The sequence below is a fragment of the Hippopotamus amphibius genome, chromosome 3 (assembly GCF_030028045.1).
Source record: "Hippopotamus amphibius kiboko isolate mHipAmp2 chromosome 3, mHipAmp2.hap2, whole genome shotgun sequence".
Lineage (NCBI taxonomy): Eukaryota > Metazoa > Chordata > Mammalia > Artiodactyla > Hippopotamidae > Hippopotamus > Hippopotamus amphibius.
The window spans coordinates 160,829,042-160,846,611 of NC_080188.1; the positions used below are offsets into that span (position 1 = coordinate 160,829,042).

Genomic DNA, 17,570 nt, shown 5'->3' on the forward strand with positions numbered 1-17,570 from the left:
CTCTGTTCAACTTTGAGTGGCCTTTGAGGTCAAACCTCTGTACTAGACAGTGATTGACTCCATTTGTAAAATAGTTACTTTAACTCTACTTGTAAAATTTAAATGGAGTGTGAGGCTGGGTGGGAAACCTGATAAACTGGACATGATTCTTTACCTAAAAATTTACCATGTAATTACTTTCAATGGCCCAGTTCCCTCATATGTTTTCAAGTTATTTACTCAAAATTAATCTTTCTATATTTAACTGTTAGAATGGAGAAGGAAGATTTAAACGGTGCTATAATACAGAACAGTAGTAGCTAGGGAAAAACTTAGCAGGGGTGTCTGAATGAGCGCTTCATTTCTGTTTTTTTGTTTTCTTCTTCCTCCATTTGTTTCTTACTAAATAAGAGTGAGACAATAAACATTCATTTTAAAGAAGTGGCTGATCAATAGATATAAACATTATAGTCTCCTTTATCATTAAAAAATATTCTATTTTTAAAAGGAATGTTTTTGTTTATTCACCTGAGCACTCAGGAGTACTAAACTGAGTTGTTGAGCTGGTTTGGACTTTAAAAAATGTCAGGTGGTTGCTTTTGAGACTGGAACCTTGAAGAGGAAATACATGACATAGTTTTTATCTCTACATAACTTTTCATTAACACGTCTGTTGTGTAAAGTTAGATATGCTTGTGTTCATTGTGAGTTTATAAGAATAAAGTCATGAAAATGTACTTAAAGTAAATTTGTTTATTTAAAGGGTAATAGAAAAGGGAAACACCGTATCTTTTGGTCCCTTTGCTTAATTTTTTAAACTGTGCATTGAATCTATGCCAATGTGGTCTAGTAGAAAAAGCACTAATCTTTATCATGGCTCCCAGTAGTCCACAGGTACCCTAACATGAATTAGTCTGATTGGACACTGCCTCCAAGGCTACATATTTTGGTTGCTAAAACATAGTTTTAGCCCCTACTCCCTCAGCCAGGTGTTCTTGTGCAGGGCATACTTTTACAACCGTACATAGAAGCCCTGTGTTTTGTTCAGATTTGTGCCTTTAAATTCTTGGGCAAAATCATTTTTATCTCCCTGGGCCTTCATTTCCTAATTTAATGAGATAAATATTCTCTTTAACTTACAAAAACATTGTAAGCATAAAAATGAGGTGGGATGTGAATGCATACACACCAAAAAAACCCAAAAACAAACAAACAAAAAAACAAAACTGAGGAGCACGTAAGTGCTTAAGTGGGGTTGGTTTTTTGTGGGGTTTTTTTGGTAGGTAACGTGGTGGAAAAGACTGTCATCCAGTTCTTTCAGCCCTACATGGGCAAGATGCAAATAGTCCTAACAGGACATAGTTATACTTGTAGAATTTGTCTTCCCTAAGTGTTTGCCACCTGAAAACAAGGATAATGTTCTTATTTCTAACTGTCAATTACTCACAGATGTGTTTTTTGTGTGGTATAAAGGGTGTTAGAACTTCTAGTGGATAATTTAAAATAATTATAAGTGTATTTCTATTTCCCCTCATGCAAACTTATTTTCAAATTTGCACCTTCTTTCTCATTCTTAATTCTCCAGTTTAAGGCCAATCCTTCTTCCTAGGGTACTGGTTCTCAACCCTGACTCATTTAGTCACCTCGAAGGTTTTTGTTTTGTTTTGTTTTGTTTTTATTGCAATATAACTGATTTACAATGTTGTGTTAATTTCTTCTGTACAGCAAAGTGACTCAGTTATACACACTGGGGAAGTTTTTTTAAAAATACCAAGTAAGTGTGATTCTCTAGGAGGTGGGCCAGGCATCTATTTTGTTAAAATTCCTCAAGGGATTCCAGTGTGCAGCTAAGGTTAAGTAACATTCTTGATCCTCCCCAGACCTTATGCCATCACTTATGTCCCCACAGCTCCTCTGTCTTCAAGCTTTCTCTCTCTTGGCTCTTTCTCCATAGGAAAAACTTAAGCATATCTGTGGCCCATCCAAAAAAAAATTCTTAACCTTGTATTCTCCTGGGACTCCTTTAGTTACCATCCATTCTTATTTCCTATCTCTTCTTAGTTTCCTAAGAGTAAATAAAACCTGGTTAAGTGTCCTCATCTCAATTTGGTTCAATCCACTCCCATCTCTCTTCCTGAAGTCAGCCTGTCTTCTACTACTTGTTCAATATTTGACACTTCTGGCTATTTATTTTACAATTCATGAAAAATTTTTTCTTCCTTGGAATTTGTGATACTGCTCCCTCTGGTTCTCAGTATTTCTGTTTATTCCTTTATAATAGCTTTTATGAACTCCACTTCCTTAACTAACTTGAAGTGTTGGCATGGACCAGGCTTTGGTACTTGGCCAGATTTTCCTTTCAGTCTGTACCTTCTCCCTGGACTGTTTCATCTAGTCCAATTTTGTTTTGTTTGTTTGCTCCTCTTATATTGAACCAGATTGTATTTCCAGCTTTCACTTTTCCTGCAAGCTCTTCAAGTTCAGCATTTTGAAAACTGAACTCATGATTTCCCCCAGCTATACCATCTTTCCCCTGTCCTCTGATATCATTTCTCTTCAGCCTGAAGAACATTTCTTGTAGTTGCAGTCTGGTTGTAGTTAATCCCCTTTGTTTTCCTTTATATGAAAATGTCTTTATTTCATCTTCATTATTAAAGGATATTTTTGTTGGATATAAAATCCAGGTTGACAGGTTTTTTTCCTTTCATTACTTGAAGATGTTGTTCCACTATCTTACATGGTTTCTGTTGAGAACTCAGGTCATTCAAATCATTTCCCTGTATGTAATATATTGTTTTTCCTGACTGCCTTCAGGATTTTCTGTCTTGGTTTTCAGCAGTCTGACTGTGATATGTCTAGGCATGGTTCCCTTCAAAGTTATCCAGTTTGGGGTTTGCTGAGCTTTTTGAATTCGTAAATTTATGTTTCACTAATATGTTTCACAAATATGTTTCACTAAATCTGGGAATTTTTCTGCCATTATTTCTTGAAATATTTTCTCTGCCCAATTTTCTCTCCTGGGACTCCAGTTACTCATGGGTTAGACTTTCTGAAATTGCCCCATGGATCCTTAAGGCTTTGTTCATCGTTTTCAGTTTTCTTAAATTTGAGATATAATTGGCGTACCATAAAATTCACCCATTTAATGTGTACATTTCAGTGGTTTTTAATTTTCTTATAGAGTTATGCAACCATCACCACATTCTTAAGTTTAGAGTGTTTTCATCAACCCAAAAAGAAACCAGAACCCGTTAGCAGTACTTTCCATCTTTCCCGGTCCTACGCAACCACTAAACTGCTTTCTGTCTCTATAATTTGCCTATTCTGCACATTCATGTAAATGGAACCGTTAACAATGTGTTGGCTTCTTTCGCTTAGAATAATGTTCAGTCTAGTATTTCTGTTTCTCAGATTGAGTGATTTCTGTTGATCTGTCTTCAGGTTTGTTCTGTTCTCGCCATTCTGCTCTTAGGACTATTCAGTGAATTTTATCATTTCAGAAGTTGCGGGCTTGGGTTCTGAAATTTCCGTTTGTTTTTGATAAGTTCTGTTTGTTACTATGCTGAGATTTCTCATCTTTTCATTGATTATGAGTGTCTCTTTACATCACTTGACATAGTTATATCTTTTATAGCCAGACCCAATAAATCAAATCTGGGTTCTTTTGAGGCTGGCTTCTATTGCTTTCTTTTCCCTTGAGAATGGCTCATTTTCCTGGCTCTGTATATGGCAAGTAATTTAAGATTATATCCTGGGCATTGGGAATGGTATATTGGACTCTGAATTCTGTTATGTTGCTCAGGAAAGAATTGTTTTTTTTTTTTTAACAGGCATTTAAATCATTTAGACTCAAGTTGCATACTGTCAAACCTGTAGGAAGGCAGTCAGTTCAGAAGGTTGAATCTCAATTCAGTTCTTTAATTGAAGCCTTTGTTGCAAGCTGCTTTTAGCCTTCCCATGCACATATGATTTGGGGGTCACCCAAAGATTTGCACTAAGTTTAAACACAGAATAGGGGTTTCCCTTTCTCTGCTCTCTTCAGGGTTCCCCACTTCCTCTGGCAGCTCTTGTTGCCCCGGTCTCCTTTTCCTAGTTCCTCTGGCTTAAAAGATGGTCTTTCTGTTGGCACTTTAGCTGCCTGGTACAGATGCTACAACTGTGGCTGCCCTCAAGGTAAAACCACAAAAAAAAAGTAACTTACCCTAGGCCAGTGACTTGCGTTGGGTGTTGACTCCCTGCCAAAAATTGCATGTTTTTGGTCAGTCTCTATAGGACCCTTAGATAGTTTTTTATATTTTGACCAGAGCACTTACCAGATTAATCCACCTGCATTAGCTATAAACTTGTGCAGGTGGATTGGTGCTCACTCTTTCATAGAGGAAGCAGAATTTTTTTGGTTTAATTTAATTTATTTATTTATTTATTTTATTGGCTGTGTTGGGTCTCTTTTTTGCTGTGCATGGGCTTTCTTTAGTTGTGGTGATTGGGGGCTACTCTTTGTTGTGGTGTGTGGGCTCCTCATTGCTGTGGCTTCTCTTGCTGCAGAGCACAGGCTCTAGGCGCGTGGGCTTCAGTAGTTGCAGCACATGGGCTCAATAGTTGTGGCTCACAGGCTCTAAAGCACAGACTCAATAGTTGTGGCACACGGGCTTAGTGCTTAGTTGCTCTGTGGCATGTGGGATCTTCCCAGAACAGGGATCGAACCGGTGTCCCCTGCATTGGCAGACAGATTCTCAACCACTGCGCCACCTAGGAAGCCCTGGTTTAATTTTAAAGAATAAAGCATGACAGGGCTTCCTAGGTGGCGCAGTGGTTAAGAATCTGCCTGCCAATGCAGAGGTCATGGGTTCGATCCCAGCTCCAGGAAGATCCCACATGCTGCGGAGCAACTAAGCCCGTGTGCCAAAAACAAAACAAAAAAACAAACAAACAAGAATAAAGCATGACAAATTGGAGCTCCCTTATGTTCCCTCCTCCAGTCTCACTGCCGATGTTCCCTTTCCATCCCCAGCGGCACCCCTTTCACAACCTATATGGATCTGGTTCATATTTTTATACTGAGACAAGACAGCTTGGAAGTTTGGAGTATGGGCTCTTGATACATACTGCCAAAAATAATAACCTTTGCAAGTTAAGTATCCTCCCTATGCTTTAGTTTGCTCATCTGTAAAATGGGGATAATAATTCCCACCTAATAGGGTTGATAACAAAGATTGAGGTCATTTATAAAAAAGCACTTAGGATAGTGTCTAGAATTAATAAGTACTCAGTATATTTTGGTTATTGCATATTTATCATTATTCTTACTACACCTTTACTATATAGTATAGTATTTCATGTGGCTTTAAAGAAAATTTACAGAGAGGGATTATTCTAACAAGTTTTTTTTAGCATAAGCATTTTGAGTTCTTTATAATCCTTCCCCTTCACAGCTTTGTTTTCTTACTTGTGTTGAGCTATATATTTTATCATTTTTAATCTCCAGTGTCAGTTACAGTACCTAGCGTATAATAGGTACTCTAGGAAATTTAAATTGAAATATATGATTGACTGGTTTTGTTAACTTCTTGATAAACTGTTTATGTGTCTACAGCTGTCTTCTGTACAGGTGGAAGAGATGGCAACATTATGGTCTGGGACACCCGGTGCAACAAAAAAGGTAATGTAGTTCCATTTTAATTTTGATATATGTGGAATTGCCCCATAATAATTTTGAATGAAACAATTGACTGTTTCACCTGATTACCACCAGGGGGCACATGTTCATAATCCCCAATTCTGCTCTGTTCGGTTCTTGAGGTTCTTGGTGATTGTTTCAAGCATCACCCTCCATATTTACCTCATATTGTCTTCTGAGCTATAATGCCATTTACCTAAATTATTGATGATATTAAAATTATTAGTAAATGATCTTTTACTTTAATTTAAAAAATTGGGGGGCTTTAAACAATTGGATTAAATTAAATATAATTATACTCACATTGCCCCATGATGCCGTTAAGCAGAAAGCAATGATCATCTCCTTGCTTACTTCTTTTTTTTTTAGATTATTTTTAATAGATTATTTTTTAGAGCAGTCTTAGATGCACAGCAAAATTGAGCAGAATGTACAGAGACTTCTCTCTGTACGGATACACCTCCTATCTCCACATAGCCTCTCCCACTATCAACATCCTGGACCAGAGTTGGACATTTGTTACGATTGGTGAACCTACACTGATGCATCATTATCACCCAGTGTCTATCTGTACTTTACATTGTGGTTCCCTCTTGGTGTTATACATTCTCTTGGCTTTGACAAACATATAGTGGCAAATACCTACCAATATAGTATCATACAGTATAGTTTCTCTGCCCTAAAAATCTTATGTGCTCCACCTATTCATCCTGCTCTCCCCCATTCCCTGGCAATCACTGATCTTTTACTATCTCCATGGTTTTACCTTTCCCAGAATGTCACGTAATTGGAATCATACAGTATGTAGCCTTCTCAGATTGCCTTCTTTCACTTAATAATGTGTATTTAAGGTCTGTTTATGGCTTGGTATCTCATTTTTTTTGTTTTTTGTTTGTTTTTAGCACAGAATAATATAGCATTGTCTACATATACCATGGTTTTATTCATACAGTCCCTTGCTGAAGGATGTCTTGATTGCTTCCAAGTTTTGGCAGTTATGAATAAGCTGCTATAAATATCCATGTGCTTATTTCCTTCTTATACTTTATAATCTCACCACAAGAGATATAGTACAGTAGTCCTGCTGGCTTCTAATTTCACTAATATAATGAAGAATATAATTAATTTTGAGATCTTATATATAAATATTACCATTCAGTATGGGAATAAAGGTCTGAAACCTAAACCAATTACCTTGGAATATTTTTCAGATGGATTTTATAGGCAAGTGAATCAAATCAGTGGCGCTCACAATACCTTAGACAAGCAAACACCTTCAAAACCTAAGAAGAAACAGAATTCAAAAGGGCTCGCTCCTTCTGTGGTAAGGTTTTATAGCTGTATACATGTGTGCAGATCTTGAGAGTAGACAGAATCTCATTTTAGGGAATTCTTTGGGAAAAATGAGAGCTAGAGAGTCAGTCAATGAATGAGAATCTTCATTTCCTCCTAATGTCAGTGGTTTATTGTTTAATACTAGTTCAGCACCTACAGTACTGGTTCTCAAACTCTCGTGTGCAACAGTCACTTGGGGATTTTGTTAAAAATTAGTTTCCTAAGACTCATCCCTAGAGAGCTCTGTGCATACACATCATCTATAGTATAATGTGATTCATTAGGAAAGGGAGATGGGTAGTTTGAAGAACTATATTAAGTACCATGATACTGTATTCTGTAGAGGAAAGGAATCCCTGTTGTTGTTTTCATAATACAAACTGCGGAAAAGATATGGGTTTTTTATGTTTTTTTTTTAATATTTGGCAAAAGATTATTAAATATTTTGAGAAACATTTGGGTAAAATAATAGTATTTGTTTAGCATCTTATAGTCAAAGCTCAAACAATGCCCATAATACATCTTTTTTCTTTTAAAACAAAAATCACCAGGGTTCTTACTTTAATTTGTCTGTTTTTCTAGTATTTCTGGCCTGTAGGGTCTTAGTTAATATTTTGGAATTGTGTGGTTGCTGGAACATTAGGACTCAAAATTACACAGACATGAATGGATACTGACAGGAGTAATGTGGTCTTTGGAGGCCAGGTGAAGGTAAAATGAGTAACATTTCAGACATTTCATCAGATTCTGAGCCAAGAAAACTTAACAGCAATTAGGTAAAATGCCACTAGCTCCTTTAGATTTTTCAGATCATGTAATCATCCTTCATCCATAATTCTTTAGACACTCCTATATGATAATCTGGGTAGATGGCAGCATCTTATAGATGAAACAGGCACAGGTTAAATGAGTTTCCTAAGGATACATAGTAGGGATGATTTCAAGTAAAGCCAGTAGACTTAGTACTAAAATCTTATGTTAATCACCAGTTTTGTTCTTGAATAGAAGTTGAAGTGTTCATACTAAGTAATGTAACTTGATGTTTAGGTCATTTTCTTGGTAAAGTTACTTCTTGGTCTGCATATATATCTGACTAGGATTATTGGAGAGGGAAGATTTAGTCTAAATAAATTTGGGGGAAAAGACATCATTTTAGCACCTTGGTCTCTTGATAGTGAAGATTCTTATATCCAAAATAGGATTTCTTTCTTTTCTTTTTCTTCCTTGTGCTTTTAGGATTTCCAGCAGAGTGTTACTGTGGTCCTCTTTCAAGATGAGAATACATTAGTCTCAGCAGGAGCTGTGGATGGGTAAGAAGAATCTTCATTTCTTGGTTCTTTTGATGAGCTGTCTTTCTTGAACTGTGATGGATAAGTCACCTAGTCCCATTATAATTTAATGTGTATGCTTTTAACTTTCAACATAGTGAGTACCCAGCTGAGAAGAGGAACTACAGATCACACTGGAAAATATCTAGTTAGGATTCTTGCTCACATAATTAAATGAGATAATGTGTCACACACAGCACATTTCTAGCACATAGGAACAGTGTTGGCTGCTGCTGCTATTATAGAGAAGCTGGATGGGTAACTTGCTTGTCTGTGCAGTATAATTTAATCAACAATTCTTATTTTGAGGAGCAAAATTTTTGTTTCAGGTATATGTCAGAGATATTGCAGGTTTGGTTCCAGACCACCACAATAAAGTGAATATCACAATAAAGTGAGTCACATGAATTTTTTTGGTTTCCCAGTATTTGTAAAAGTTATATTTATATTATACTGTAGCCTATTAAGTGTGCAATAGCATTACATCTAAAAAAAATCAATGTGCAGACCTTAATTTAAAAATACTTTATTGCTGAAACATGCCAAAACAATTACAATAGTAATATCAAAGATCACGGATCACAGATCACTATAACAAATATAATAACGATGAAAAAGTTGTAAGCATTAGGAGAATTACCAAAATGTGACGCAGAGACATGAAGTGAGAAGATGATATTGGAAAAATGGCACCTATAGACTTGCCACAAACCTTCAGTTTATAAGAAAAAAAAAAAACGGTAGCTGCAAAGCACAGTAAAGCGAAGCACAGTAAAATGAAGCATGCCTGTATCTTGGATTTTAGCTTCTCTGGGCTAGTAATATCCTAAAAGGAGGAATCTGATTCTGGTCATGTAATTGGCATTTCTGGGAGTAATCTAATTAGGTTGATAGTAAGGCCTGAGGACTTTCACATACTTTCCATCCATGATTGGTCTGAATTTTTGGCTTCCAAATGAGTTTGTGATACTTCTTGATTGTTTGCTTTGTTGGAATTTAAGTTCATTGAGTATAGGGGCTCTTTCTTTTTTAAAGTACTTTTCTTTGCCCCCTTTTTTGCCCACTATATCTCCCAAGACATCTCTCCCTTCAAAGGTTTTAATTTAAAAATATGGTGGCTTAATAAACTAGGATTCCTATTGTGTCCTCTGGACACTAAAACTCCTCTGTGGACCAAATTCTCAGGCACAAATGAAGAATTATCTAAAGGTTATTAGTTATATTTGTAAATGGCTGTGAAAGCCTTGTTTCCAAGGATACTGTCCTTTTATAACCAAGCTTGTGTTTTCAAGTTGCCTACAAAGTAGATGTAGAAAATTAAGAAAATTATCTCAGTGAGTGAAATAAAAAAATACTTTATTTCACAGGAAAGTTTGTTTAGACTAGATTACTTAAGGAGTTAATGTATAGAGGTATAACCGTAGGGACAGAGCTTAATACTTAATGATGTCAAAGGTTACATGCAGAACATTAAAGGCTCAGGAAGTGTTTTTTTTCTGAAAACAATGAAACAATGACTATCAGCACTCAACCTTCATCTTCCTTTTCCTCTCCCTTGAAGTAAACTGGGGGCAACCCATCAGTGGGTCAGATCACATCTGTTTCCGTTCTGCCAGAATCGTTAGCCTGACATTGGAGACAAGAGTATGAGATAGTTCAATCTGTTTCCCAATGAGATATCTTCACTTTACCTGGTTGAAGTGCGAGAGGAATTAGGTTAAAAGTCATTTCACATTCAAACGTAGTTTAAACTGATTGGTGTTGGAGAAGGACTACAAAATAACTGTTTCTTTACCTTGATTTTTAGGGTAATCAAAATATGGGATTTACGTAAGAATTATACTGCTTATCGACAAGAACCTGTAGCATCCAAGTCTTTCCTGTACCCAGGTAGCAGCACTCGAAAACTAGGTAAGCCTTTGTGTATTCTATAGGACTTTTTTATAGGATTTTTTTAGATATGTAAGTTTTTGTTAAAATTTTTAAAATAAACATCAAGCTAGTTTTCAGCAACTATTATTCTCAATTGACTTGAGAAACTAATATATGGAAGTATCTTTTTGAAGTTCAAAAGATTAAAAACTCAGAAAAATAATTTTGGTTTGTATATATTTTGGAGAAGAAGAATTCTGATGATTCTTCTTGTGAAATGATCTAAAAAGATCATTTTCACCTTAGTTCTACTCTCTGTCATCAGTACATGCTAACTAAAGTTACCTTCTTCCAGGATATTCGAGTCTGATTTTGGATTCTACTGGCTCTACTTTATTTGCTAACTGCACAGATGACAACATCTACATGTTCAATATGACTGGATTAAAGACTTCTCCAGGTAGGATTGTGGTCGTTCAGATTCTCTTTCCTGGAAACTAATGTGGATTTTTTTGTTAATGATAAATTAGTGTTGTTTTTTTTTTTCTGTGCCAAATTTATGAAGATATATAAGGACTTTGCAGTCTTTGATAAGTTCCAGTGATGTTTTCATAGGTGTACTTACCTTGTGATGATTTCACAAGTGAACAGAATCCTGTTCTATATGGTGACTTAATTTTAATAGTGAGTCTTTCCTGAAATTATGCCCCTTTGGGTATATTTTAAATTATCTCAATTTTTGTGGGAAAGAGAGGCTGTTCTGCTTAGCTTTTGTCCTATTTAGGCGTTGTTCACTAAAATTAGGGGCTTAGTTTTTTAAGCCCTCAAAGTAGTTCCTACTTACTTCAGCCTGTCTCCTTAATGTTGGACAGAGGCTATTTTATCTCTGAATGTTTTCCCTAACCTCACCTTTTTATTTTTCTTCAAGAAAATTATAAATGAAATCTGATTTTAAAGCTGATAAATGACGTTTTAAAAAAATCAGTTTCTCATGTATACTCTAAGAGGGTTATTTGAGTTACATCATTTTAAGAACATTATCAATTATTTAAGCAAGCTACATATTTGTAACCTACTTATTTCTCAGGTATAGCTCTGTCAGAAAAAGACTTTGAACTCTATAACCAATCCCTAGAGCTACCCAGTTCCCACTAAAGTAAGATGTGTTGATAAAAAAGAAATCTCAGAATAGTACAGAATTTAGCTGGGCTTTTACAGAAGTTTCCAAAGACTGACCCCAAGCCATTATTAGGACTTTGATACCTGTGGCAGTATCACAATTGACATTTTCAATGCCCTGGGTTAGGTCTGATGTTTAAACAAGAGTAAGAGTATTTGGAAAAGGGAAGAGGTTTTATAACTTTGCTTGCTGTCTTGAATGGAATTAGAACTTGGACAACTTCTAATTTATTTAGTCATATAAAATAGACTCTTCAAAATTTTTCTCCAAAAGATAAAAGCCTAATTATATTATCAGATGTCCAAGAGCTCTTTCTATATCATTTTGTTATAGTGTGGCACTAAAAGGGGCCTTGAATTTAGTTGTCCTTCTGCCATCAAACAAATATGCCCAAGGCTACTTTACTAATAATTTAGTAACTTTTTTCCTGTGCTCCTGAAATAATTTGATTGGCTCTCATGTATATGTAGGTAGAGAGATAGGTATGTTCCTTAGAAATTTGAAGATAAGACGTGTGTGTGGTGTGTGTGAGCGAGAGAGACAGACAGACATCTGGTAATTGCTTGTCATTTTCAAAACTTTTAGAAAGAGTCCTGGACTCAGCACCCGATCTCCTATACTTTTAATTCACAGCATTTTATTATACTAAGTGATGTTTGTAAGGATAACTCTGAAGCATTTTAATGAAGGATTTTAAGAGCCCAAACTGTGAAAGATTAAATTAAACTAATTAAAGCCAATATAGGTTTTAGAAGGATTTTTCATATGGTTTGAAACATTTACTGTGCACTTTATGTTGGTTTTCTTAGACCAGCAGAGGGCAATAAATACTTATGAGTTTAGTGGGAAATTTGGTCTATAGTTTTCCATTCATAGCTAAGAGTTGAGAAAGATGAATAATTATAGTTTCAGAGTTGTATTCAGAATAAAGGAGCCTGTTTATTGTATGGGAATTTACCTGTCATAGTAGCTCTATAATATACGTATATGAATTGATTCAGATCCTGCTTAACTTTCACAGTAATAATATTTGATGTGGGTGGGGTATTTGACATTGCAGGCTTTTTCTTGGAGAACTATAAATACAACGGGCTTTTTTCCAGTTTTATTCTAGCAAAAGGAAGGGAGTGAGTACTTATGGAAAGCTGTTAAGTCCCTTAATAATTCTTTTTTCCCCTTCGTTAGAAGATTGGAGTGAAATATTTTTTCCTGCCTAAATGTATCCTTAAATTTTCTAATGACTGAGATTTTTTTTCTTTTATTTCCTAGTAGTGTTCTGATGCCAGGGCCCTCAGGTTTCGGTCTCCTTAGGATAGAAGAACATGTCAAGCACATTATGCTAGATCAGATGGTGAGAAGTCTAAACCTAACCTAGTTGGAGTATCTTAACATATGAATATATAGTTTACCCCACTGGCCACTTCTACTCTTCAGCCTATTTAAAGTGCTAGATTAAAGGTTACCACATCTCAGATAAGCAGTCCAGAAATCTTAACTCTCCTTTCACTGATTTTTACCTGTTCATGCAACAAAATGTTTGAACATCTCCTCTATTCAAAGCATTATAAGGTCTAGTGAAGAAAAAGATATTTGTGTAACTTATCCTTAAGAGATTTGAAGTCTAAGAGGAAGAAAGACCAATGTTCAATGCAATGGAAAAAGTCTAGCCTGGGGTAAGGAGGGAGGGTCAAGTAAAGGCATTTTACTAAAGGATTGGACACTGGCTCCGTTCTTGTCCTTTAAGAATATTTTTCATCACTTTCTTCTCTATAGCCAGCTCCATACCAAGTATTTGGGCTTAGATTGTGAGATTGGGTCTAATATAAAGGCTCTTTGTAGGATTTCCTTTCTTTTTCTGCCAATGTCCAGTTCTTTTTTATTTGGTGGCTAGCTTGACCATCTGCTTCAGTAGTCAATACACTAATAAAACTTGTTATAACATGTGTACTGTCTGCATTTATTTGAAAATTGGAAATAATGAGAACCAAGTAATTTGATTTTTTTTCCTCTGGCAGTGGCTATCTTCAATGGACATCAGAACTCTACCTTTTATGTTAAATCCAGTATTAGTCCAGATGACCAGTTTTTAGTCAGTGGCTCAAGTGATGAAGCAGCCTACATATGGAAGGTAAGTTACCAAACTTTGCCCACAAAGGTGAGGCTAAAGTATCCTTGCAGGTATTTCTTCTGTCCAAGATGAGGTAGGTTTAATGTAAACATATACTTTAGCTTTTCTATATCAGATGTTTAGTAAAAATTGCTTCTTGCCTCTTACTATAGCCAAAACTTCACTGATAATGACAGAGTATATCACACTTTCGTGACCAGCTTCTCAGAAATTGACAGTCCATCTCCTCCAACAGTTTTACAGATTATCAGGAAGTTGAGAATTCAGATGACTGGAAGGAATCTTAATACTTTGTCCTGCTTCCTGGAAAAACATGCTGTACTGCCTTTCTGCCCTGTGTTTTCAAACTCTCATTCAAAATACAGTATTTGGACCCTAGAATCCTACACCCAAATCACTCGTAGAGCCTTGCACAAAACACTCAAAAGTATTCATAAAATAATTGTATCCTGTACTCTCCTCTAAGTGGCCAATTTTTAGGCTATTAAAATAGATGTGGCTGGTTTGTCAGTTTTATATATCTGTAATAGCATTATTTACTCATTTATTTATTTTACAGATTTCCTAATTCTGTTACACAAATTTATAATTTTTTTTTTTTACATTTTAAATAAACAGTGGTTCTAAAGTGACTACCATAGGCTAAGAAATTGAAAACTGTCCATTTGAAGTCAAGTGGAGAAAACTGAAATACAAGTAGCACTTGCAGACCACTGGAAAATGGCTCTTGTGGTATAATTATAGAAATATCTTGAGTTCAGAGAAATAAGAAGAGCATTAAAGCATTATTTTCCTAAGGCTAGAAATTATTATCTTTTGGATTACCCTATAATTTCATAAATGTCCTTGACATTGGTGAGTTGAATGATCAGAGTTCATACATTTTGGATTTTAGAATCATAATGTCTAGAACTTCATAGACCCATAGGTTCCATATTATCAAATCCCTTCACAGGAGAAAATTGTATCATTCTTAGTCCTGCCAACCTCTAGGAAGTCATATCTTTAATGCAGGACAGGTAGAGTCTATGAGGTATGAAGGATAATTCTTCAGCTTAATTTCATCTGGTCCTGAGGGAGGTACTAAAATATGGTTTTTCTATATACCTAGAGTTGCAAAAATGCAACACTATCTTTTCAAAATCTTTAGTAACAATAACCTAGTTGGTCACAAGGTGGAGATATTGTTCTATCCAAGATGCTTTTGTGTTGCCCTTGTCTCTTTTTTTTTTATAAGCACATTTTTTTAAATGAAAATGTGCTTATAAAATATACACGAGACCCCCATTTTATGATGAATTTTTACATAGCTTCTTGTCTATAAAATTCTTCTGACTTGAGCTTTAGACTTTATGTGACTAACACTAATGTTTCTGTCTCCTAATCTGGTCTTAGGCTGCATATTTATTATATGTTTTACCTTTCTCCTTCCCTCACTGTCTTACCTACATTCCTTTCTCTATTTTGGTTCCCAGCTTAGCTAGAGGATTTTATTCCTACCAAGGTCTGTATATTTTTAAGTTTTTTCTTAAAAACAAAATTTCAGACATACCAAAAAGTATAATAAAGGATTATGGGAAAAAAAAAAACCCTAGGCACTGATTGTTTTTTAAAATCATTTAAAATCCGTTTCTTAATTTTATATATATATATATATATATATATATATATATATATATGTAATTGTATGTGTGTGTATGCTTTGATTGCCAGTTCTTTTGTTTGTTTGTTTTCTGGTTTTTTTTCTTTTTTCCTTTTCTTTTCCCCCTTGCCAATTTTTAAAGTTCCTCCCTAGCTCTAGTACAAAGGCTTGCTTTTTTTGTTTTGTTTTGTTTCAGGAAATCAAGGTTGAGGGATGCTTCCTCTCTTTAAAGACGTGCAGTAAAGATACTTGGTTGTTCATTAGTAACCCATTTTCAGACATCCAATCAGTAGCTATCGCACACATGCGTGACCCTTTCTGAATTCTACGCTGGGTCACATGTCGGTGCTGAATGATGTGGTTCAGACTTGATGTTCTCCTGCCTGTCCACACATAACTCAGTGTGCAGGTTCTGATATTTGAGATCCTGGCAAACTTAACTGCTCCTAAAACTGAATTTGCTTAGTGAGGTGGCTCAGTTTCTCTTTTCCATGATAAGAAAAAGGGAGAGGGGTGCAGTTTAAAAACAATTCCACACGAGCTGAGTATTCAGGCTATTAAGATTAGGATTCTCTTAGGTGTTAGGGTTTTCCTGTGCCAAAAAAGCCCATGGACATAAGAAAATAGGGTGAAAGAAGGGAGTTTTAGATCTCAAGACAGAAGAGAATGGCCTTTTAATCCTCACCACTGCCCAGCAAAGAGGAGGTGTAATATAGTTAGACTTTCTGACATTGAGTCCCAAGGCTTAAAGATAAAAAGATTTAATATTATGTTTTTTTCTTTTTTAATTTCCTACCCCTTGTCCTATGCTTACCCCTACCTACCCCCTCTTCCCTGGTTCATTTCTGATAGAGCCACTGAATAGTCTTGAAGTGCTTATAAATAAACTGATTTGGCACTGTCATTCTACCGCTGACTGGCGAAACACTGAGCCTGACACTTTAGGAAGTGTAAATGATCTCATGGCAGAAATGAAGATTAGGTCTGGTTTCTAACTGGGCAGAGTAAGGAGGTTTTTTGAGGAAAAGTGCTTTTTTGCATGTTCAAGTATACAAAATGTTTTATGAGGCCTGTAGGTTAGCGCCAGTTACTTGACCATTCCCAGAATGCATAGATGTAAATGTCTCTTGAAATTAATAGTCTCCTCCTCCTATTTAAAAGTAGAGGGAGGTTTTTTAAAAATGAAATCATGTAGTTATGATAATATTTTTATAATAATGAAGTGACAATAAATAAAAACTTACTTGAATAAAAATGAAGGATTTAAAAGTCACCTGAGTTTCATTAGAAGAAATTAATTTTCTTTGAACTAGTCACCAAGTATACTTTACCATGATAGGATAGTCCTCAACTGTGGCAAGACTTGTTACTAACATTCATAAAAACTTGTTGGACATTATTTCTCATTCCAGCCCACGATATGCCCTTCCCTCCACTTTTTTTTTTGAATTGAGGTAGAATTTGTATAATGTGAAATTCACCATTATAGTCATTTTAAAGTTACAATTCAGTGATTTTTTTTTTTTGTATAATCACAGTATTGTGCAACCCTCCCCACTATCTCATTCCCAAACATTTTCATCCCTCCAAAAAGAAACCCCATACTCTTTAAGAGTCACTCTCCACTCCCCTCTTTCCCCAGCTTCTGGCATCCACTAACCTATGTTCTGTCTCTATGAATTTGCCTGTTTTGAACATTTCCTATAAATGGAATTATACAAAATATGATCTTTTATATCTGGCTTTGCTTTCACTTAGTGTTTTCAGGGTTTGTCCATGTTGTTGCATATATCAGTATTTCCTTCCTCTTTATGGCTGAAGATTCCATCGTATGAATAGTTCTTGTTTTATTTATTTATTCATCAATTGGTGGACATTTAAATTATTCCACTTTTTGGCTTTATGAACAAAGCTACTATGAACATTCATATACAGAGTTTTGTTTGAGCATGTCTTCAGTTCTCCTAGGAGTGTATACCTAAGAGTAGAATTGCTGGGTCATATGGTAATTAATTCTATGTTTAACTTTTTAGGAACCTTCCCCTCACTTTTAATGCTATGTTAAGTGCCTGGCTTGTGGTAATCATTCAATAAATGCTGACTTTTATTGTTACTGTTACTATTCCTGCCTTATTATTAAATTGTGAAATGTTTTTCCTTTGTTTTTTCTCTTAAATCCAGAAAAATGCAGAAATGTACATACGCTCTATTGGTGGATATTTGTGTTTTCTTGACACTTATTTTAATCTTTGGTGTAGACACTCAGGTTCTCCCAGGTATTGTAATGCCTAGGAAACTGAGGAAGGGGCAGCATCATGAAATGAAGAGCTAGAAGCAACAAGCAAGGAAACCAATGGAGTAGAATGTATTGTTACCAGGGAGGGTCAGGAGGACATGAGGATTTCCTCTTCCTTTTAATTTGCTGCTGC

General features: G+C 35.5%; 1 protein-coding gene across 1 annotated transcript in view; it reads left to right on the top strand.

Moving 5' to 3' along the window:
* DTL (denticleless E3 ubiquitin protein ligase homolog) overlaps positions 1-17,570 on the top strand; it is a 39,661-nt gene that overhangs the window by 8,674 nt on the left and 13,417 nt on the right. The window contains exons 6-11 of the mRNA XM_057727739.1: positions 5,573-5,638; positions 6,868-6,980; positions 8,228-8,301; positions 10,127-10,230; positions 10,547-10,651; positions 13,387-13,499. Coding sequence (XP_057583722.1) covers positions 5,573-5,638; positions 6,868-6,980; positions 8,228-8,301; positions 10,127-10,230; positions 10,547-10,651; positions 13,387-13,499 — 575 coding nt within the window. The remainder of the gene's footprint in view (positions 1-5,572; positions 5,639-6,867; positions 6,981-8,227; positions 8,302-10,126; positions 10,231-10,546; positions 10,652-13,386; positions 13,500-17,570) is intronic.